The sequence below is a fragment of the Chinchilla lanigera genome, unplaced genomic scaffold (assembly GCF_000276665.1).
Source record: "Chinchilla lanigera isolate Chin_1 unplaced genomic scaffold, ChiLan1.0 scaffold00095, whole genome shotgun sequence".
In the NCBI taxonomy this organism is placed as follows: Eukaryota; Metazoa; Chordata; class Mammalia; order Rodentia; family Chinchillidae; genus Chinchilla; species Chinchilla lanigera.
In genome coordinates, this window is record NW_004955496.1 from 5,925,292 (window position 1) to 5,950,460 (window position 25,169).

The window sequence follows — 25,169 nt, forward strand, 5'->3', positions numbered from 1 at the left end:
TCCGCCTCCCACCAGCACACTGACCACATGTCCCCGGCATAGGTGAACTTCAGGAAACTACTGCTCAGGCCCTCTCCCCTCTGATGGAAACACCAGAACACACCCTGCCACTGTTGCCGACGAGCACGAAACTGCCCACATAAGACACTTTCAAAATGACACTCCAGCAGCTTTTACTCTTGTGTGGCACAGGGCCATCTCTTGATAACATTTCCTGTGTGCAGACAGGAAAGCATGGTTTAACCAAGCAGAGGCTGCCCTCACACTGGGTAGTTTGTCTTTAATTGTTAGAAATATTAAAAGTGAAAGGTAAAACAAAGGGTTTTGATAACATGAGTAGCCAAAATGACTTTCATGGTGCCACCAAAGGAAATGTTCCTAGATTTATCTGCTATCACCATTTTTACAACAAAAGTGGAAAGGAGCACCTTCATGTGAAAAGCAACGCATATGTTCTTTCTAAAGCAACCAGGACATTACACCAAGAATGATGCCTGCTTGGGTGTCTATTTTATTTACAGAAACAATGCCAGATCCCTTAAAAGTATTTTGTTTTGGATTTTATTTTGGGGGGCTGGTTCTTAGAATGTGCAAATATGGAAAATGCATTGTTTTAGAAGGTTGCACCAAAGTTTAAATGTGACATGAATCTCAGACCAGGATGTCCTGGAGCCTGATGTTCACTCCTGGTCCAGCTTAGCCAGCGACATCCTTCCAAGCTCAGGGAACACAGACTCCTTCATGACGTCCTCCCTAACTCTCGATTCCCTGCCCCACAGCTCCGAGGAGTCTCTCTGAATATGTCTGTCCTCTCGTCATGCTGCAGCACTGATCGCCCCATGGATACTGCGTCGCTGTCCCTACCATGGGACGGCAGCTCCCGAAAGTCATAGTCTAATTTCTTTTCTATATCCCTACTTATTTTTATATGTCTTTACAACATCAATGTTATAGTATATAATAAGCCCTCGGGGGGCCGGGGATATAGCTCAGCGGCATAGTGCCTGCTTGGCAAGTGCAAGGTCGAGAGTTTGATACCTCGTATCTGCCCCCCAAAAAACAAAAAAAAAACCCAGGAATCATAATAAGGCTTCAATCAATAACTAAGGAATGAATATCAGTGCTTTAAATACCTCTTAAAATTATTACATTTAAAATAATACCAGCATGAAATTTCCCGAGTCTGAAAATTACTTTCCAGTGGTTCTATATAAATAAACATTTTACACACCCAGACATGCACACACACACACACACACACACACACACACACATAGAGAGAGAGAGAAGACAGTAGCAAAATGTTAATGACCAGCATAGATTTGCTAGATTATACTACATTTTTGTAGGCTTGGAATTTTTTCAAACTAAAAAGGTAGGATTTTTTTTTTTTTTTTTTTCTTGTCTTTTTGAGTCAGGGCCTAGCTATGCAGTTCAGGCTGGCCTTGAGCTCACTTTATAGCCCAGAATGGCCTCAAACTTTCAACAATCCTCCTGCCTCAGCCTCCCGAGTGCTCCACCACATCTGGCTCCTATTACCCTTTCTTAACTGTTAAATATATTGATAGCAGTTTTGAGCTTTCAGAGCACACCCATTCCCAGCATAGCCTTCGGATCTCTGTGCAGGTGGGGCTATCCTTTCTGGTTGTCAGAGGAGAACAGAGAGGATGAGGAGGTAAGGATTCCTGGGTTTGAAGAGCTAATCAATTACCAGCAGTGACATTCAAATGACAATCTCCGAATTCTAAATCCAAAGATCTTTTCTCTACACCCATGTGCCTCCTCAGTAGAAGAGAGTTAAGTGACTATTTTACGGGGCTGTGGTGAGTTGAACTGTGCTCTTCTTAAAAAAGACCAGTTTAAGTCCAACATCCTGGTAACCACGAAGGTTTAGAAGCTCAGTTTTGGCAGAGAAGCAGGTAGATGCTCGAAAGAGGAGATGGAGATGCAGGGACACAGTAATGACACCGAGGACAAAGGGCACAGAGCCAGAAACACTGCAGGCCAGTGTGCCAGGGTTGCAGCAGTCACCTAAAGACAGACAGGACATGGGTCCGATTCTCCCGGAGACTGCCTGGCAGCACCCTCACTTTGACTTCCGGCCTCCAGAACTGGGAGAGAAAACATTTCTACTGTTTGAAGCCACCCATTTGCACTGAAGTGTTACATTCGTCCTAGGACACCAGCACAGTGGCCGGCATCGGACCTGCTGTACACACAATGTTTATGCAAAACAGTGGGGTGAGTTACCCATTCATACGACGTGTCCACACCAATTTTATATGGAGGGGCCAGGAAACTTAAATTAAAAATTTTTACACAAATTGCTTTTAGCATTTTCTTCTTTTTTTTTTTTTGGTTTTGGTTTTTCTCCGGTACCGGGAACCGAACTCACGACCTTGCGCTTGCCAGGCAAGCGCTTTGCCGCTGAGCTAAATCCCCAGCCCCGCTTTTAGCATTTTCTTAACACTGAAAGGCTAGTGTTGCCTCTATTTTTGAAACCTGAATAGATGGAAAGAAGACTGTCTGTGAGATCGCCACAGTGTGACACTTACTTGTTCGTGCCCTCCCAGATACGAATCGTCGTCCGTCATCCTGGAGCTGCGTAGTGAAACAGAACAAAACAAAACTGAAATACTGGAACGAGCCTCAGAAAGTCCATCGCCGCGGAACTCTCACAGGGACAAAGCACACCACGTGGTCAGCCCACACCACATTCTCTGCGGACCTCAGGAGGGGGGCGTGTGCACTTCCTGTTTGGTTTCTAAATCTGACATGGGGACATTGCACAAGTGAGGAACTGCCACTTACGCAGGACCTGAGCCCCACGCTGAGCTCACAGTGCCTGTTTCGCACACTTGCTTTCTTTTTTTATCACCTAAACTTCATGGATTCGCAGTCTCGGCCTTTATGGATGCTGTTTCCCCCATTTGGGACCATCCGAGAACTGTCCCCAAATGCTCTGGAGTGCTTGGGTTGAGGAGCCCAGTGCTGCACAGAGCTTGGGCATGGGGCAGTGTTGTCCTTTGCCAAGGTCCTGCCACCATCAAGGTGGAAGAGAAACTGTCTTATCAAGAGTGCCATAAAAACACAGTTAGGGGCCTTTATACACGGCCATGGGGCTCAGAAACGAACCCACTGCTGGCCCCAGCTGCAAAGGTGAAGGCCCCCATGGCAGTGAGCTGCGGTGTCTCCTGGGCCAGGAATATTCGGCATTCGCTTGCTTAAGAAATGCCCTTTTCATGATTTTAAGAAGTTAGTTTTATTTCAATTCGCATAGGTTAAATTTTTGGTATGTAACCTGAAAAAATGAGAATTTTTTTTTAAAAGACGAGGTTAAGAACAAATACAAATTCCTGAAGCAAATTCACGTGTTTCTTCAAGAAGCCTGTGACGCTCTGAAATGCTGAAGCGTGTGTGGGGCCGCAGCTGGGCACATGTGTGGCCCCCACCTGCTGGAGCGCAGATGCCACCAAACCAAATGCTGACAGGGCATCCTCTATGCTGCTCCCCCTTTCTCACAGGATAAAACCTGACTGGAGAAGCCCTGGCTCTGCCGTACAGGGACAGTGAGTGCCCTGGGCAAGGTAGGCAGTGGGACGGATGGAGCCTGGGACCCTGAGCCACACTGCATGCCAGAGCAGCTGTGACTGGCAGCAGCTCACACTGGGGGTGATGTGGGTCAGGGTTAGCCCAGTGCCAAGACCCAGACCTGATTCTGGGGGAACTCTCTTTCCCTAGAGCCCTGTATGCCTCCCTCAGAGTCCCAGGGGGCACTGGAGCAGTGTGTGATCCCAACAACCACACCATGAGCTGCTGAGTCCCGTACAACATGCAGTTCGTGCAGATCCGCAGGAAATATGTGCCCAAAACAGGAAACTAGAGACTGAAAATATTCAGGTACCACAATTAAACAAAGCTCTATTAAGATAAACAGTCAAGGAAAGGGAAAATTGACCTGATGCAGTGAACAGGAAGGGTGATTTGAAATGCAGGCACTCTGTCCCTCCAAGGTGTGTGGTCTTAGACCCATGGGAGCCCTGTTCCTCCTTGGTGAAGGGACAGATCTGGCAGCATGGGCTTAGGTAAAAGGCAGAGCACTGCGGAGCTTGGACTTTGTGTTACCTAGAAAACACCTATTCGAAGAACATGTCATTTAAATGTCATGCCAGTCTTTGATAAACTTGGATATTTTTTTTTTTGGTGGCACTGGGGACTGGCACCAGTGTCTGTGCACTGAGCTACATCCCAGTGCTTCTTTTATTTTTTATTTTGAGACAAGTTTTCATGAAGATACTAAGTTGCACAGGCTGGGTTCAAACTTTTTAGCCTCCTGCCTCAGCCTCCCAGAGTGCTGGGATTAGAGGCATGTGCCATCACACCTGGTTCAACTTAGATTTCTATATGTATTTATAAATGTGTGTGTGTGTATTTCTCTCTCTCTCTATAAATATATATATAAGAATTTTATACCTATTATAAGTGTAGATATATATTAGCATACCTTCCAGTTATATAAATACTACTAAAAAAAGTTACATCAAACTATAATGCTAATACCAACCACAACAAGCTCTGAAAGTCCCAAGCATTTTAACACCACTGGAGCACAAATATCAGTGAAAATTGTAAGACCATTTTCTTGGCTTCAGACTTTCCATTAATTGGGGTAATTTCTTGAGTCTTTCCAAACAGTCTGGCCCACAGTCTTCCTGAGCTGAGAGGAGATGCCAGCTTATGCCCCCACTCATTCATCCAGCCCCGTAAGGCTGATTATGCACAAACTGAATCTTGGACAACATCACAGACCTTCAGGTGCACAGACTTAGCAGAAAGCGCTCTTACTCAACAATTCAACTGAGGGTTAGAGGATGTAGCTAGCTCAGTGGCCAAAGAGTAAAAATTAGATTGAAAAACTCAAGGAAGCTTACTCTATTAGGACTGTGCTAGACAGAAGGCCAAATTCCCGCTCTAGGAGCACCCCACCAGTGGGTGCTTACATAGCACAGCTTGAAGGCTGAGGGGCAGCACAGGGACTCGTGGGTGGCCACTTAGAGCTCAACTTGAGCAGCCTGGGCAGAGCTGCAGGGGAGAGGAGCCCCGGGGTGATGTCGACGTCAACTTATAATTTAAAAATAAAATGTCAAACAAACTAAGAATCACTTGGAAAGGATGAATCACCCAGGAATATTTGCATTAGTCGTAGAAGCAGGTTTTATTTGTCAGATGTTGAAACACAACTGAGGCTCTGAGGCGGCTTACGAAGGCCCAGGGAAAGCCCCTTCCGCACCCCCTCCCGCCTCCTCTCTTCCTCCAGCCCAGGTTGTGCTCTTGAGGAAGGACCCCGAAACAGAAAGGGAGACCTGAGCCAGCGGCCCCTCTCTCCAGTGTGTGGGGAGGGAGATTTTCTCCCCATAGAAAGAGAAACAGAAAATGGAGCTGACTGGTGACAAAAGACCCCATGAAAAACATCATGTCCAGCCTGGTCCTGCCTCAGTCTGCATGCGTCATGAGCTCCCTGGAAGCCAAGTGGTCATTCCCACGTGTCTGGGACTGTCCCACCCACACCACGTCTGGCCTCTGGGCTCCTTGGCAGCCAGGCTGTGTGTGTGGGTGTGTGCTTCACAGCCGTGGGGCTGCACCATGAGGATGGGATCGGGTGACGTTTGTCCCTGTCACGGCCACTGTGTGGGCCCGGAGCGGTCCACGTCTTCCTCCCAACAGCCACTGTGAGCAGCAGATGCTATTCTAATAGATGTCATTACGAACACTTTGAAAACCCACTTAAATGAGTCCATGACCACTAAGGACCAAATTTTTAGTGTAAAAAACACAGTGTTAGGTAGGAAGAGTTGGGAATCAGAGGGCAAGAGTCTCTAATTTCTGGATTTTAATCCCATCTTGGACTACAATAAAGGTGAAACTATGAAAAAGTGACTTTTCACCATTTCTATATCCAATAGCAAATGGATAGAGAAAAATATGTTGGAGCCTCTTTCTGAGGAAGAATTTTTTGAAGGAAACACAACAGCAGGTCTGTGCACGTGGGCACTGAGCAGGCACAGCTGGATATTAGCGGGTCCAAGGGACAGAAGGGTGGGTGCAAGGCAGCAGACACTGCAGGTAAGACACAAAGGCGCTGGTGGGTAACACAGTTATAACAACCTCTTAGGTCTCAGACCCGAGGTGACCCCACTGAGCACAGCGACACCCTAAGGTCACACGTTGTACACAGCCCTCCCAACACCTGGCCACCTGGTCCCCTGGCCACTTGGTCACCTGGCCACTTGGCCATCAAACTCCAGACAGGCCCAAGGTGCTCGTGGCTGCCACCACCTACAGCCCAAGGAGACCAAGCAAGGACTCCTGCCTTGGGCAGGCTGGGTTTAAATGGAGAACTTATCTCGCTTGGATTTCTTCTGTGTGTTTCTTACATGATGAAATCCCCTGGGGAATCACTGACCATCTAAAAAAGACAGAGGACACTGTGAAATTCCTAAGTAACTTCTGAGTAAACTGTCGAAAAGCTCCCTAATCATGGAGCTCCTGGACTCCATGAATGACTCCTGGGTGCATAACAAGGCGCCCAAACTCACACTCGCCATCTCACTGGAAGGCGTAACCCTCTCTGCATCTACTGTACAGTGAAGTCTACCTGCACTTCTGCACATCCTGTCCTGACTGAATTCTTTATCAGGGCACAAAGAACTGAGGCCCAGGGAAGTGAGGGGCCGGGTCCTCAGTGACAGGACATGGCTTCCTGGTGACACAGTACATAGAATATAAAACATTCAAAGGAAAAACTCTTGATTCTGCAATTCCACCTTCACAAATTCACATTAAAGAACTGCCGGAGCAAGTGTGAAAAAAATAAGGATAGTCACTGCAGCAAAACAAAAACAAAGCAAAATAATCTTAATGTCTTTTGATAGCAGATTGCTAAACTATAATTATCCTATGTTCATAAGTCAAATATTACAAAATTGTTAATAATTCAGATATATGTATATAAACAGTAACATGGAAACTTTTAATATATATTTGTCTACTTCAATTGTCTAACTAAATTACGTAAGTGGAAATACATTTTTACTAAGGAAAAGTAGAAAATTGAGCCTGTCTTCACTTAAAAATTTAACTCTGACATTTTAACAACTGATGACATCAGTGAATGAAATATGAACGAGCCAACACTTAGTATGCACTTCTGGAATGCTCATTCATAAGAAATACAGCAGGAAAACACTTTGAAAAGGCTGCTTATTTACATCTTTCTGAAAATACACTGGGCTAGTGATGATGGAACAAAATTGACAGTGGGTTTAATTGCTCTTTTCAGAACAGCTGATTTCTGAAAGGTTTTGAAAAGGAGTGGGTCTGTATAAGCTACCACACATTGAGATTTGTTAAAAGTTAGTTTTGCCTTCTGTTTTTATATCCATGTTGCTTCACGCAGGTGCAGTGTGACCAAGCAACCCGTGGAACTGCTACCCAGGGAGAGAGGCGAGTGCTCTGAAGTACAACTGGTGAATGGGATGCAAGTCTATCAGGTGGCGGACCACTGAGAAGACTCAGGTGGCTCATTTTTGCAAAGCTTATCAGTACAGTGAGCGACACGCAGCAGATGCTGGCCACTTCACCCTGCACAAAGCATGAAGAATGTGGTAGCAAAGGGTCCAGGCATTCTGAGGCACATCTGGTATTTTCTCTCTTTTTCATGCACATTTGTGAGTACCCTGCCACATTCCCTCTCCCAAGTGATTCCGTCCCTACTGGATATAATCTTTGCATGTTGTCCTTGGGTGATGTCTGGGGCCATGTGTGGTTGTCACATGTGGGTGGGTGGCCCGAGGCATCCAGTGTGCAGACTGGGACTGTCCAGCCCCAAAGGTGGAAAACATGTAGGAAGAGGGACTGACAGATGCCATCTGGCACACAGAGCCTGGCCCTCAGGGAAAAAGAGCTCAACTTCTTGCCTCTTCCTATGGGAAGGCACTGTTGCTAGTGTTTCACAAGTTCTACGCACTTCTCACTCTATCCCAAGAAGCACATCTGGTGCTGGTGGTGGGGAGCTGAAGTGCAGGAGCAGGAGCCATAGGATGGGCTGGCAGGGGACACTGGTGGATCAGACTGTACCCTCCAAGCTTCTTACCCCTGCCCTCAAGGTGGATGGGGATTTTCCTACTGGCTTACGACGCTGTTTACTGCAACAGGGAATCTTTGCCCCAGGTCTCCCGGTACTACGGCTGGGGCTAGTCCACCCTTAGTGTCAGCTGCAGGGCAGGGACACAGGGCAAAGGTAAACACCACGCATGGCAACCATGGTAACCACCCACTCCCATCAGAGCAGAGAACTGATTCCAAGGAGCCCAACCCAGGCCTTCTTCCTGGTGACCCAGAGGGAACCTTCTCTTTGCACTTTCATTACAATGCTAAGTTCATGCCCTGCCCATGTTTGGGGCATGCACCAAAGGAAGCAGCACAACCTCCAATTGCAGATGTGTAGGAATGTGCCCCTCACATGAGGTATGGATATGCGTAAGTCCCTCCAGTGAATCACCCTGCCTCCTTTTTTGGGCGACACCATTTGGGGACCACCTGGTGCCCTGCTCTTTGCTGTGAGCAAGCCCCCTCTTCTGCCTCTGACCTCCTGGCTGTGCAGGTCTCTGGCTTCCGCAACAGGAGTTGGACAGCCAGGCAGGGTGCTGACCTCACACACAATCAAGGTGATCACCAGGGGACACAAAAGTACCCAAAGATAGTCACTGTGGTGATGGTTACTGTCTAAAAAAGATCTCTTGGAGAATATTTCAAAGGACAGAAAGAAAATAAATTCTCTCTGAAAAGAGGTCTAAAAACATAAGCCAGATGTGGTGGTGTATGCTTGTAATTCCTGTACTCAGGGTACTAAGGCAGGAGGATCCTCTCCAGTTTCAGGCCAGCCTGGGTTGCAGAGTGAGACCCTGTCTCAAAAAAAAAAAAAAAAAAAAAAAAAAAAAAAGGGCCAGTCATGGTGGTGTACACCTGTAATCCCTGCACTGGGGAGGCTGAAGCAGAAGGATCATGAGTTGGATGCCAGCTGGGCTACATAAAGGAGTTCAAGGCCAGCCTGCACTACATAGTGAGACCCTGCCTCCAAAAAAGAAAGAGGGCCGAGGATACAGCTCAGTGGCACATGCACCTGCCTGGCAAGCCCAAGGTCCTGAGTTTGATTCTTGGTACCCACCCCCAAAACAAATATATATATATATACCATGCTGGTTGCTGATATAAGAACATGCATGTATTTAAAACCAGAGTTTGTGTGAAATGCCACCTGACAGCCAGATGCCCACACAGCCCACAGACTCAGAAGAAATGATGAGTGTTTGTGTTTCGATCTGTTTGTGGTAATCTTTCTATGCAGCAAAGCTAACCAATCCAGCAGGTTAGTGAGCAGGGAGACAAACAGGTGAGACAACGCAGCAGCGAGTGTCAGCTTGGCAACGCGGGGCAGGGCTAGTTATTGTAGCAGCAATTCACTAGCTGCACACCTAGCTGAGCCCCCTTGCGCCAGTGGCTTACTCAATTCCCAGCTAAACCAAAGAGCAGCACATAAGCCCAGAACACCATGGGGTTGCACAGGATCGCGTCTGTGAAGATGCTGGAGGTGCTAATGTGAACAACTCACTGAGAGCACCATAAGTAATGCTACCACTGTTAACAAGTTAATTGTGCTTTAAATCCCTGAACACTCTCACTTCCAAAGCCAAATCCACCATTCCTGGGGCAACATGCTCTACTCTGGAGTCTTAATTTCTGCCAACACCTCATCCTCACACACAGGCAGTCAATAACCAACTGGGGCTGATCTTTCCTGTGTGTTGTTTCCTGTGTCTGTTCTGCCTTTCTGTGTGCACTGTGCACCCAGCAGACCTTTACTACCTCACCCCTGGGGACAGTTCCTGTCTCCCTTCTCTCCTCTTCCTCCCTCCCTGTGGACCTGTCACATTACTGCCTGATTACTTCTGTGATAAAGTTCAAGGGCCTCAACCATTCAGCATAGTATATTATACTATACACTATACTATACTACCATTTTTATTATAGGCACTATTACTGAGACCCAACCAAAACCTTTTACTGTAGGAAGACTGTGTGAAAAGGTCTTGCTCATTCCTGCCTATTTGTGCGTAGTTCACACTTGTCCCATATCTTGAAATGCCATATTTCCTCCCAAAGTATCACCCATTCCCCTGCACTTCTCCTTGTGATTCGCACCCTCTGGTCCACAGCAGGTCTCTGACATGTGATCTGGTCACTTCACACTTGACAGTGTCATGGTCTACTAAAACTTAACTCTACCTACCTATTTATAATCTTCGTTAGTAAATGTAAGTGCCTAAAAATTAGAGATGGGAGGGGTTTTTTTTGTATTTTCAAATTGGTAGGCAATAAGCATTTTTATTAATATTTCTTGCCTATAAGAAGCATTTCCATATCACATTTGTGAGAATACAGAGGACTGGTTTTCATTGTGACAGAGTATGAGTTACTCACTTGAACTTGCCCCGGCCACATTCTACTGTGAAACTGTTAGAAACACCTAACACTGAACCACAGTTGTCCCAGGGTTACAAGTGCCACACTCACCCTGACTTCTTCATGGAGGACACTTTCTAAACCATGACCCAAGGACAGAGACCCAAACAGCAGCAATCTCAATAGACGGCACTGAAGGGAGAAGATTCACACTGGGACCAAGAGCCTCAGAAACTTGCAGAAAGCTCCTTTCTGGCTACCATCAGAGACCAACCTGTACTGGAGCCAAAAGTCCAGAAGACAGCAGATGGGGTTACAGGTGCCAAAGAGAGAGCTAAGAGGTCAGAGCACCCTGAGGCACCCTGGACACCCCAAACGCTCAGCTGTGACCTCGGAGTCAAGACCATGCAATGAGAACTAAGAAAGCACCCTAAACTACAATAAGGGCTACTTCAAACCTATCAGTAAGACCAGGTGACTCACTGGGAGATTCATTGCCCGTTACAACAAAACAAAGAAAGGTAAACTCTACAATGTAACATCCACATTGTACAGTAAGAACTGCTGAAGCCTTCAAAGAAGCAGGAACTATGGCTAAGAAAGAAGAAAAGATACAGAAGATGGAATTAGTAACCCAGATTTTAAAACAGCTAACAGCAAGTGTGTTCAACAATGTAAAGAAAAAGATGGGTATATGAATGAACAGACAGGGAATGGCCACAGACTTTTTCATAAGAACAAAATGGAAATTCTAGAACATGGACTTTGCAGTGCACTGAATATGAAGAAAGGGATCAGCAGACCAGAAGAATGATCAGCAGAACTATCCAATATGGAGCCGAGAGGAAAGGCAGACAGAAACCAAGACAGCTGCAGGGAACCTATGCACATCAGTAGTTCATGTGATTTAGAGTCCTGAAAAGAAAAGACAGAAGAAATGATGACTGACACTTTTTTGAGGTTGATTTTACAAAATCACCCCATACACCCAAGAATCTCAATGATGCCCATGTTAGATAAAAACAAATAAAATCATGCTTAGGCATATTTCAAACTGTTAAAAACAAATGATAAAAGAGCTTCCCCAAACCATCAGGGAGAAGAAGGGATATTTATATGTGGTGTAACACTAGTAAGTATGGTGACATCACCAGAAACAGTAGGAGCTAGAACACTATATAAAGGCATCTTTAAAATGATGACAAAAATAAGATGAGCCTAGAATAGCAAATATATTCTTTAAAAATCAAGATGAAGCATGTAGGTAGAGCACACGTGTAATCCCAGCTTCCTGGGAGAATGAGGTAGGAGGACTGTAAGTTCAAGGCAGACTGGGCTACATAGGCAGACTCTATTTAAAAAAGTAAAAAAGAGAAAACACTGGGGACACAGCTTAGTGGTACAGAGTTTGCCTAGGGTGGAAGGCTACGCGTTGGGTCCCCAGTTCTGCAAAAAATAAAAATTAAAATAAAATAATAAGCAAGAGCTAATTCATCAGCAGCAGAACTGATCAAATATATTACTAAAGAAAGTTCTTTGTGCTGAAGAGAAATGTTGTCTATGAAGAGGGACTAGACCTACATGAAAGACTGAAAAACACCAAAAGTGACAAAAATGTTGGTAAGCGCAAGGCTGTGACTTCTTGTTTCTTAGTTTAAATAGACAACCATTCAAGACAGCACAATCTATTTTAAGGTCTATAACGTATGCAGAAGTAAGCTGTGTAACAATAAAAGCACCAGGGAGGGAAGAGAACAAACAAAAGCATAGCGCTGTCCCGTTTCTACGTTATAATGAGCGCTGTAGTACTGATTCCCTGTACACTCAAGCACATATCATAATCTCCCTCATAGCAATTTTAGAAAATATCCAGTGAAGGAAATAAAATGGAACAAAAAGGATTAAAGAAGGGCAATGAAAGGAACAATGAATAAAGTAGGGCTAGGTAAATAGATAACAGTCACCAAAGATGGGGGACTCAACCTATGGATAATTACATTAAATGGAATGGACTCAGTTCACAAGAAGTAGAGATGGGGAAACTGGATTTAAAAAAAAGCAAGGTCCCAAACCATGCTTTTCATAAGAATTGCACTTTAACACTAAAGGCAGCATTTTAAAGTATAAGGATGGAAAATTATGTTAGTTATATCACACAAATACTAAATATAAAAAAGCAGGCTATATTATCAGATAAAGTGGACTTCATGAGAAGAAATATTGGCAGGAACAAAGAGGAAAATACGTAAGAATTAGAATAAGTTAATTCATCAAGGACAAATAATGCACTTAACCTGCATTCCTCTGTTTTTTTTTTTCCGGTACCAGGAATCAAACTCACGACTTCACGCTTGCCAGGCAAGCGCTGTGCCGCTGAGCTAAATCCCCAGCCCCTCTCCTGTTAATAGTGCTTCAAAATACAAGAAGCAAAGAATGCTAGAAGAAGCAGCAGCGAACGTACAGTGATAGCTAAGGTTTTCAACACTGCTCTTTCAGCACTAATTGATAAAGCAGATTCCACAAGCAACGTGATCTGTTTCGCTGCTATCACAGAATACCTGAGACTGGACAACTGATAAGGAACAGAAATCCCTCACAGCTCTAGCGACTAGAAGCCTGAGATCAAGTGCTACATCTGCTGTACGGTGTGTGTGGCGGGGAGACATGATATGGTGAGCTGTCCTCACTCAGAGGGAGGGGAAGGGGCGGAGGTGTCCATTCCTATCCCGCAGGGTTTGATAACCCACTGCCAGGAAGGAGGGCCCCGTCTGTTACCAGCATGCTGGCCATTCTGTGCCAGCACCTAAACTTTGGAGGGGACACATTTTCCACCGCAGCAGTAAGACTCAGGAACTACGCCATCAGTGACCCTCAGTGCACCGAACACACCTCCAGTGACTACAGCACACATCCATTTCCAGTGCCAGTGGAATATTCACTGAGATGACCAGGTGCTGGGTCACAAAACAAGCTGCAGTACATTCCAGGGAAGCACTTGAGCCCGTGCTATGGACTGGACAGTGTCCCCAAAGGCTCGTAGATTAAAAGCTTGGCCCTTGGAGGGATGCGACTGTGAGTTAGTGCAACTGTTAGGAGGCGGGGCATATGGAAAGTCCTCAGGTCACAGAGCACACGACCTAGAGGGGACAGGGGGATGCTGGCCTTGCCAGCTCTCTTTTCTCTTTGCTTTCCAGGCCAAATGATTTTGCTCCACTGTGCATGGCCACCACGATGTCCTGTCCCATTGGAGGCCTACCTGGGAATGGATGGGAACCTCCAAAGTCAGGAACTAAAGTCTTTCCCAAATTTTGTTATAGTGATGAAAACTGACTAATACAATATGTTATCTAAATACAAGGCAACTAAATCAGAAACTAGTAACAGAAAGATATCAAGAGAATCCTCAAACACACAGGATTAAGGCCAGAGAAGAAAGCATTGCCTCTTAGAATTGATAAAACACAATAAACATGACTTTACTCCCATCTGAAAGAAATGTCTAAATTCTCACTGCACCAGACTGACCCCCCTTTACCATGGGAAACGGGGTCCTCTTGCTGGAGGTGATTAAATGCACTCCTATGTACCCCACCGGAACAAATCTTTGTCTATGGTCATTTCCATAATCGAAACTCAGTAACATTCAGAGGATCAAAAAGATGTTTTGGATGCTTTTCAATAATATCATAATTAAGTGTCATTTATATCAAAAGGCAGGCCAGGTGTGGTGGCGCAGGTCTGTAATTCCAGCACTTGGGAGTCTGAGACAGAAGGATCGTTGCGAGTTCAAGACCAGCCCAGGCGACAAAGTGAGCTCAAGGCCAGCATGAACTGCATAGTGAGACCCTGTCTCAAAAAGACAAAAAAACCTTTGTATCGAAAGGCAGTTGTAAGTGAAATTGCCATTGTAAGTGAAATTCATCTTTATTGACACTATGTAACACTTCATTAACACAAAACCTGCCGAGGATGAATCTGTGGAGCTGTAGATTATCTCTAAGGATTGTAGAGAATTATATAGATTTGCATGTTATAAATAAAGTCACTCCTGGGATGGGCCTGCCTTCCACTTCTGCACGAAAACTGAGGCAGTGCACAGTGCGTCTGCTGAGTCTGAGGCCTTTCAAGCTTCAGTGGAAAGGTATTTCATTTACCGGCCTTTGTAGTCTGACACTTTCTTTCCTTCTAAATTTCTAAGCCTGCAGATTTCTTCCCTGAAACCACAGCATGATGGAATCTAACTTCCATGTCTCGTCTTTGCCTCGAGGACCATTTTCAAGTATGTGTACTGTCAGACTGAGGAGCAAGCAGACCTCACGGATTATGAGTGAGAGATCAGTGTTCTTTAGTTCAAATATAGAGAAACCCATCCTCTTGACTCTGAATATGATTTGATTTATTCTGACTTCCATTTTGTTTTTAGTAATCTTCCAGAATATGTACTTTATGCTGTTTTGTTTTTTTGCAGTGCTACAGACTGAACCCAGGGCCTCGTGCTTGCTAGGCAAGCGCTGTCACTGAGCTACACCCCAGCCCTATTTCCTTTATGTTTGAGAAGTGATGGATCCATCACGTGACCCAGCATGGCTTGGTTCTCATATGGTGACACATGGCCTGGAGGCAAAATCATAGCTAAGAAACCACGGCGAAGACTTCCCACCAAACACACACCACAGTGATTTGCAAGTGTCGGAATCAGGCTTGATTTTGGATCTGCCCACCCTTGAGTCCAGCTGGAGCCTTTCCCAACTGACCGCTCAGACAGAGAAGCCCTTTAGGACACACAGATGTCACCTTGCAGAGTGACCCAGGAAGAAGCAGCCAGCTATGGCTCTGTCCCACAACCCTCTTGAGCTTATGAAGGTTAACTTAGAAAGACAATTTTTTAAACACAGCATTCTGTGATACGAGCTTATGAAGATCTGGAAATCCTTCTTGTTCAGCATTGTATTTCCAGCAAGCAAAACTACACCTGGTGTAAGAGAAAGGCTTCATCAGTACTCAGGGATTACAGTTTTCAAAAAGTGGAATCAAACTTATCTTAGTTTGGTTTACTGATTTTACAATGTGTGTACGCAGAAACAAGCACCATCGTGTGCACCACACAGTACAGAACTTGTCGAGTGTACTGAGCTGGTAGGGGAAGCGGACAGAAAAAATACCAAAAATTATTATTATTATGGAAAGACAGAGGAACTTCCATAAATAACAAAGAGTCCCTGGCCCCTCCAATCTTGCTTTTCAGAGCAATGAACTTTTTATATCTCATCACTTTCTCTTTTGTGTTTACCTGGTAGTTCTGTTCACATCTGCAACTACATGTTCACATCTTTTTCTCTGGAGCTGTCAGTTTTAGACACTGCTTTCCTTCTGTAACACATGTGGATTCAACTCACACCATTACTGACGCCCTCTTGCTTTCTCCTCTAAATGCAGCTCCGGACTAGTGAGACCAGGGCTCTGTGTAGAACTTCCTCAATTTAGAAATCAAGTATTGAATTTTATATTCAATTTCTGTCTCAAATTTTCCACCAATTTTTTTTTTTTTTTTTGTCTTTTTGAGATAGGGTCTCACTGTACAGTTCAGGCTGGCCTTGAGCTCACTTTGTAGCCCAGGCTGGTCTCAAACTTGCAATGATCCTCCTGCCTCCGCCTCCCAAGTGCTGGGATTACAGGCGTGCGCCACCATGCCTGGCTCATCAATTTTCTTTTTGAGAAATATAACATGAGGTACTAGTTAAATATGGAAAGATGAAACCACAGAAACATCTGGATGTCAGGAAGCAACCAGAACCAAAAATTACAGTTCCTGGTCCACCAGGTAACCGGGATCACCCTGATAACAAGAACAGACTGCGTACCTGCACGTCCATTTTCCCGAGGCTGACCTATGGCAGTGTGGCCAAAAATCCTAAAGTCTTCTGATAAATGCAGCTGTATCAAAGACATGAGCCGGGGTTGGTGGCACATGCCTGTAACTCCAGCACTGGGGAGGCTGAGGCAGGAGATGGAAGCAAGCGCAAGTCTAAGGCCAGCCTGGGCTACATGGTGGGTTCCAGGCCAGACCTGAATTACTTAGCAACACCCTGTTTCAAAAATCCAATAAATTTCTTTTTAGAAGTAACACTGATTTAGTCTAACCCCCTCTCTTTTTTTTTAACAGAGAGAAAATAAGACCCAGAGAAGTGAATTACTACTGTACCTTGCCCACTGCCACGTAACACAGGAGCAGAGTTCCCTAACAGCTTGTTTTGTCAATTATTCATTCAGCAAACATACAGGGGACTGTGTGTATAAAGCTGAATAAGATAAACTGCTGCCCTCAAGATGCATCTCCCTAGGCTGGGGGTACAGCTCAGCAGCACAGTGCCTGCAAGTGCAAGGTCCTGAGTTCGATTCCCTGTACCAAAAAGAATATGCTTTTCCCTCAGAACACTCAAGGAATGCAGGGTAATATACATGTGACTGCAGAAGTCCTCCCTGAGAGACCTGGAAGGAGGGTGAGGAGAGCAGTCAGGAGCTCGGAGCAAGGTGAGCAGTCATGGGGTGGGAGTTGGGGTGGGAGTTGGGGTGGGGTGAAGGTGCAAAGGAGTCCAAGTGGGAGGAGCCGGGCCAGTGGGGTGGGTGAGGGTCAGCTGTGGACCCCAGCTCCAGCCCCATCTGGCTGACTCAGCCAGACCCTGTCTTGAAATAAAAAGTGATTTTAAGAGTTGAGGATGCAGCTCACTGGGACCAACAAGAGAACAAGCTGATTCTGGGGTTGGAGGGAAAGATGAGCTGGAGGTCGGAGGCTGTGTGCACCGGGAGACGGCAGAGGTAGAAGCTGGAATCGGAGGAGAAAGTGAGGAGGGATGGGGGCCAGCGAGTGGCCAGGGTGGCCGGGCCGCACCCCAGCGCGGGGAGCTGCTGGGGACAGCTGTGCAGACAGCACCGCATGCCCAGTCCCCTGCACTTGAACGGCTATTTGGCAAACACAGCGCAGCTACCCCAAAATCATCCATCCATTTCTGCACAGGATGAAACGACCTCTCTCAGAGACGTGGACTAACTCCTTGGCTGTTACAGTAGATTTGCTAAGAGAAACAGAAGCCCTTCCCTACGCATCATAAGAAGGAACCATAATTGCAGGGGGAACGAGGGGTAATATAATTAAGGAAATATTTAAAGATTCTGCGTGCTTGTTAAACCGTCTTCACTGGGAAACTGGATAAAGACACCACGTCACTCGCATGCTGCCATGTAGCATAAAAGCCGGGAAATACATAATTGTCAAACATCATGCTTTGGATTTTAATTTCCCAGGTGTACTGATGTTTACATAATCACAACAGACTTCTAATGTGCTTTTAGAATGTGGGGAAAACGTCTGTTGTTTTCCATGTATCAAAAATAGGATAATCTGCCAAGAAATGCCTTAAAAAAGTTCTATTCCTAGTCAATCTCTGCCTTCTTTTCCTTATGACTTCCTCCCCTTCTTAATTGTGAGATGTTTAGTTTCCTTCCCACCAGACTTCTGGTTCACGTTCTAGATTATTTCCTTTATAGTCACATTCAAGACAACCCTCAAGAGGACTCTCCCTCTCAGCTTTTATCTATTTTTCCATTATCTCTGTTTTGGTCAAATCTTTGAAAAGACTCTTAGGTTTTGATAACACCTACACCTATGCAGACATAACATTTATGTGCCTTACTATGTCCTGGCAGCATAGTAAGTCAATGAATTAAATGACTAGGATAGGAACCAGCTGTACTTTGGTCCGTTTTCATCCATCTCCTCCAAAAAGTATTTTCCCAAACTTTCTGGTTGGTTTGAAACGGGCAGTTTGAATGCCTTTCCTACTTCCTAGACCTTACATTCAGTTTTCAGTTCTGATTTTAGATAAATCAGTGAGTTTACATTTTCCCTTTAGAACTTTCCTGGTTTTTCTCCGGTACCGGGAACCGAACTCACGACCTTGCGCTTGCCAGGCAGGCGCTTTTGCCGCTGAGCTAAATCCCCAGCCCCTAGAACTTTCCTAAATACCCAACACAATAAACTACTGATCTCATTTTATTCTTAACCTTCTGTAGATTTTTTTCTTTTCTACTTCAGATTGCCTCCATCCTCTCCACCCTTCCATATCCTCTTCATTTTCTAAGTCAGGAAAGGGCTCAAGCCTTTGTGGAGGACTGGACTGCAGGCTGTAAATTCTCAGGTTCTCCTCCCCTGTCCCCACAAAGTCCACACCTCATTTACATGAGAAAGGCACAAAGTCTATAAATCAAGCCTCCAGGGCCAAGCACCAACCAAGAGCTATCCTTGCAGAGTGAGCCACACAGGACAGCTGCCTGACAACCAAAGCTTTTCAAATGTCAATAAGACATGAGTTAGGAATTTGTGTTAATACATCTAAAAGTAGTCATTTTCTCATTCCTAAAATTTTTGTCTCGAAGACATATTTTCTAAGGCAATTAAGTAATTTATTTTCACTGCTTAACTGAATCCCAGGCCTAGGCAGAGAACTACTAATTACGCAGACTGATGAGGGCCTGTTGCCACCTCTAACGGTCCTCCTCTGCACCCTGTTCCACATTAGACTTGGAGTCTGCGACAAACGGGCCGCAGTTTTGCCCTTATACTGAAATACGGTGACTATGTTTGCTTCAAACCACATGATACATAGTAAAAGTAATCAATTTTTGAAATAACTTATTTTAACAAAACAAAATTAATTGAATCAACCATGATTTTTTAATGGTGCACTCTTCCTCTGGTGGTGTGCTTAACTTGACATGGCGCTGCTCCTTCTGTAGTTCAAGTTAGTAAAGAGTGAATCTAGCCAAGAAATGCTGGGGAGCGCCATTTAGCAAAAAGATTCACATAGAAGAAAAGCACGATTGTTTAAGTCTCCTGTGAAATGTGAGTTGCCCATACATTTCTGACCAAGACACAGTGACAACTTTGTTTTATTTATGCTCAGGAGCTGCAGACTAAACTGTGCAATGGGACGGACGCAGTGGATCCACCCCTCACATGGTGCTCTCAGAGGGAAGCCACAGACGGGGCTGAGAATCTGTGGTGGGTTAACTAATGGTCAACTGGGAATACCTAGCTGGGTGTGGAAGGCCCAGCTGAGGATCGCTGCCAACAGCATAAAAGAACTGGAAGGGATGATGGTGTGCTGTTGATTCTCCTGGAGAAGCTTGTCACGCTGGCTTTCCTGATGTGAACTTGGCTGTTCTCATAGTCAGAGGGGTTTGGGACTTCACTGTCACTGAGGATGGCTGCGGTTCTCTTCGGGAGAGCTCTGGTCCTTACATAGAGTGTCACTTCCTGGCTCTAGTGCAGGTCCCTCAGCCTGCTGGCACAGATCCTTCATCCCTCTGGTGCAGACTTTCTAGCTTCCACCCCTGACCTTTGGGCCTTCCCAGTGCAGATGCTTGATACAGATTTGCATGAGACATTGTAGGGCCTCTAGGCCTCCAGCTAGACTCTCAGAGGACACTGCCATGGCCTCTAGGTCTTCAGTTGGACTCATGCAAGATATTGCCATAGGATCCAGGCCCTCGGCTGGATTCTGTGGGTCTCTAGTGCATGGACAGATCTCCCACACTTTTCTGCATTTGACTTTGAGTGAATATTACAAAAATAATCCTATAAATTATGTGCCCTGCATTAATTTTATTCCCTTGTAAACTCTGACAACAGATGCTTCTGTTATTTTAACTAACAGACCCGGTGCTGTGCACATTCAGCAATGAGAGCTTTACAACGCACTTGCTCTGTATGTAGACACTGCATTTCTTTTTTTGGTTTTGGTTTTTCTCTGGTACCAGGAACCGAACTCACGACCTTGCGCTTGCCAAGCAGGTGCTTTGCCGCTCTGAGCTAAATCCCCAGCCCCAAGACACTGCATTTCTATTGGCCTTAACAAAGACTTTATATGTGTGTGTACAATTTTTCAAACAAATTTTTAAATCTGGGATGTATGTTTGTGAGTGACAGGGTGTCTGGCTCAGGGGAAGAATCTACGGGCCCTTGAGTGGGCAGAGTGGCATTGAATAAAGGCTCTCTCTTCCCACAGGACTGGCGTGGGCTCCCGGGGACAGTGGCCAGGGATGCAGTGTGTTATCACATATGCTCTCTCTTAGTCTGTCATTTCATAAATTGGGTCCCCAAAGAATAAATGGTCAGCTGCAGAGTTTCCAAAGTAGACTTCTTGAAAATACTACAATTGAGAGGGCAAACAAACCTCACTGCAAGGAGGCCCAGGTGGTACAGCTTTGCAAAATCCTTAAACAAGAAGGGGAAAGGATGCTAACCTGCTAAGTGTCTGCTTGTTCTTAAGGGTTTCTTCTGTCTAATCATTTTAACAGGCACAGATTGATGGGCAACAGGGTGTGAACTCTGGAGGTTGTAACCTGGGTTCACGTTTTGGCGGCGGACTTCAGTGAGTGTTGGCAAACCTGGGATTAGAAAGCAGAGTTTCCCTTTCTGCAGAACTTAATACCGAAACCACAGTTTCAGTGGAGTTTAGAGAAATTCTGACTTCGCCAAAAGTTCCGTTCTTCACTCATACACGCACCATTTACCACTTCAATTACTTTATTACCTTACTTGACAAGCGCTTAACACTCTGGAACTACAAGCACTGTTCCAGTTCATATGCTCCTATTTCAGAATGAAATGCTTCCTCTGGAAGGCACAAGGCACTTTTAAATAATTTACTTGTTCTAATAAACTTCAAGTGCACTTTGGATAATAAAACATCTAGGATGCAGGAACTGGGTTTTTGGCTGCTTTCTTAACAGAAGGCAAGGTAAAATTAAGAAATTTTTATTATCTATAGAAAGGCTGTCCATCTAAAGAACAAAATAATGTACTATCAGTCAATCATTCAACACATATGGCTACTATGTTCCAACAAGCACAGTCCTAAGCGTCAAGATACTTCTCTTCAATATGATATGATTAGATGTTATTCTTTTTGGATTGGAACTATAGGACTTGATTCTTTTTTTTTTTTTTGGTTTTTCTCCGGTACCGGGAACCGAACTCACGACCTTGCGCTTGCCAGGCAGGCGCTTTTGCCACTGAGCTAAATCCCCAGCCCAGGACTTGATTCTTTAAGCAGCTTTTGCTTTTTTATTGTTACATGTTTGCTGTACATACACTTCACCATGGGGAATTAGTACACGTACATATTGCATCTTGCTTGTTTTCATTTTTTATAATTTAGGGTCTTCTAAAAATTAAGCTATGTAGAATGTTTATGTTTGTCTTCAAAGCACAACTGTTTTTAATAGCTTAAGGAAGTTGGACCTATAGATAGTTCTTTCTTTTTGATGTTTATTTGTGTGTGTGGTGGTAGAGACTGAACTCTAGGCCTTCACACTGAGCTTTATCCCCAGCCTTTTTTATCATTTATTATTTTGACATGAGGTCTCACTAAGTTGCCCAGACCGTTCTCCAACTTGTAATCCTCCTGCCTCAGCCCCCTACAGGGCTAGGATTACAGACACGTGCTGCCACACCCGCTTCTATTGACAGTTTAAATCTGTTCATATCTATTGAAAGAATGGGACAGAGTAAAAGCTGCTTATAAAGTTTTTGGTCTAATGGTGAAAAAGTGAAGTAAAAAGCCAATTTGCACTGGATAATTAAACTATATACAGTATATATATCATTATTTCAATTTCAAAAACATATCACAAATTAAAGTAGGTGAAACTTATATTACCGATACTGTAGTCTGTGTTTGTTACCACAGAAAACACAAGGCCTGAATAACAATAGCTTTCTTTGTAAAATTTAAAATATAGTATGCATGATTGATACTCTAAACAAATATTTTTGTTTATAATCTGGACTGCTGGGTTTCTATCTTCTTCAGCAATCACATCTTACATGCCTTTTCTGTAAAACTTTTAGGTCTTAAATTCTTCATGGTGAAGCAATACGATTTCATTTCACAACTCTTCCTAAACTGTTGGTTGCTCTTCAATACCAGGTCTCCTGACCTCAGCTGAGCATCTCAGAGTCGGTGAGCAGATCTGCACCGAGAGACGCCCTCCAACAGGCAGGCAACAGCAGTCTCATCAGTATGAACAGAATGCTGTTCTTTCTTCCTTTTTAAACCTACCAGTAAGGCACACATACTCCCCCAGGGAAGCATGCAAAGCTGTGAGGGTTGGTTATGTTACCGTCAACTATGCTGACTTGTGTGATTTCAAAATATTCTACCTCCACCTTTTCCACACACGAATGGAATCAACTCAAAGAGATCTCTGCTCCTCTAATGATGTGCCTGCTGCCTCTGAGGCACAAGCTGGTGCAGCGCTCATGTGAGTGCAGAAGCACACAGCAGAGTTAACTCCCACAGCAGGAGCCATCGCTCCAGGACGCTGCTGCCCATCAGCCCCTGGGACACAGATGCAGACGCAGAAGCAGGACACGTTATACATGTTCTCTAACACTAGAGTTCTATTCTTCCATCTCCTCCCCGCCATCTTACACAGTAACCCCAGTGCTTTCTACAGTTCATATTGGAGACACAGAGCCAACAAGCCAGCCGATCCAAGCAACCTTCCTACTGAAAGTGAGGCACTTTCAGAGAATTTCCAGAGAAATTCCGCAGAGCCATTGATTCCCACACAGTGGCTCTTGCTAATGGGATTATCACTCAGCCTGCAGAGCAGGGGAGTACCCTAATTCACTTTCTGTATTCCACATTTACTTCTGGCTACACACAAAGCAGCTCATCTACCAATCAGTTCTCACTGCCCAAAAGACGACACCTTGAACGCTTCATCAGAAATCCACATGGCAGGGCTGGGGTGTAGTTTAGTGGCAGAGCATGCCTGGGGCCCTAGGTTCCATCCCCAGCACCACCAAACAACAACAAAATCTATACGGCAGCTCAGATAGATTTCAACTTACTGTTTTAAAATGTCAACTGCTTTTCTTGCTTTTCCTGAGTTCAAAATCATCGAAGGTTCTGCAGTAACCACTTCCCTTCAGAGGTCAGGACTTTCACCTCTGTACAGGGAAATACCTCTCATAAATCAGGTAAACGCAAGGGCGGGCAGACTGACTGACGGCCCAGGACCCATGCAGCTGCCAATTCTGCTGAAAGTCAAAGTAGAAGCTTACTTCATCAATTGTCTGGAAGTCTAATAGCAGTGACCAAAACAGCCTGCAGAGATTCTAGTTTCTCGTGTTGACTTCCACTTGTTTCACTGCACTGTGACTAGAAAAAGTAAAGAACGAGCTCGCTCAGTATGTGAAATCCTGCCTGTGTAGTCTCACTGGGCTTCCACCAACTGCAACTTGGTCATCGCAGACAACCGTAAGGGTAAAAATAAGAAAAAAGGAAGTACAAAGATCAAAGCAGTGCTGACAGGGGCAGGACTGTTTTTGAAGTGTAGACCCCAGCAGTTACTGACTAGGCTGGAAAACCAGGGACACTCACTCAGCTCAAGGGGCTACTAATTACAGAACACAAGGGAAAGCCAAAATTTCAAAACTGAGATGATACAGTGTCAAATCCACCAGCCACATAGCACCAGTAGCAAGGGTTATGCTACTTACTTTCTTAAAGCAGTCTTTTAAACAGTTTAGAAGTGGGTGACTTTTCACAGCCCTAGTTCCAGCCCTAAATCTAGATACAGTGCACCTTACATTCTGTCTGGTTTCTGGAGCAGGCAGCAACTCAGGAAGATCCTTTATCTAAACAGGTCAGGGAGTCACAAGTCTGTCGATATGGACAGACAGCTTAAGATTTCATGTTTCCGTTCATGACTTATGATAAACATAAAACGCTATTGGAAACACACCTCTTTTTATTTTGTCTTCCCAAGTTCATAAGCTCAAAGCAAAACAAAACAAACCAAACCCTTTGTTTTAAATCATTTACATAATATTTTAGTGGATCAAACAGCGAAAAGATTCACGTCTAGAAAGCACAATATGAAAATCAGGAAAACTGCATACTTTAGGCAAAAGCTTAATTTTAATTCAGTTTCCTTTTTGAAGCTTTAACAAATACTAATGCAGTTTAAAGTACTCAAGACTTCAGTTTTGTTCTTTGAGAAAACCAGTGAAATCTTAATCAGAAGCTTTCCTGTGAGAGCAAAGACGATCAGCTTGTAGGAGAGTGTTTTGGTGCTCCTACCAGTGAATGTTTGGGGATTAGGACAGCTATTTCTCAGTTAGGAGCTCCATAACAAAATCTTTGGGTTAAATACAGTTATAAGCTCAGCATAACGCTCCACTTAACAAAATCCATAAAAGCGTCTTAAATCTTGATGACCAGATCCTGGGTCCCCAGTCCTATTTCAGTTTCGGAACAGATCAGTAACCCAGGGCCAGCATCTCCATCGGGGTTCATTTCTGAAGACCGCAAGACAACTTACACTGGGGTGGACAGGCGGGTTTGTATTATTTATGTTGCTTAGAGGTCACGCTGGGCGCCTGCTGCCATTGTCCGCGAGTTTTACATAATCAAGTGCCTAAAAAGTGCCGGGTGGGGGGGATCTCCTGTCTCCAGTGCCAGGCCCTGGCGATCGTACCAGGCCCTGCTTAATTTTTGAACCTCAAGGCGCAGGAGCGGGAGAGAGGGGGTGGGCTCCCGCGCAGGCCCAGGCCCGGCGACCCTGGGGACTCCGGC

General features: G+C 44.8%; 1 protein-coding gene across 3 annotated transcripts in view; it reads right to left on the reverse strand.

The window, feature by feature from the left end:
• Positions 1–25,169, reverse strand: part of Nfkb1 (nuclear factor of kappa light polypeptide gene enhancer in B-cells 1) — a gene marked incomplete in the record, with an annotated part of 108,262 nt that overhangs the window by 82,558 nt on the left and 535 nt on the right. Inside the window, 1 exon segment of one of the 3 annotated variants that reach the window (XM_013505395.1) lies at positions 2,556–2,601. Coding sequence (XP_013360849.1) covers positions 2,556–2,594 — 39 coding nt within the window. 3 annotated transcript variants of the gene reach the window in all.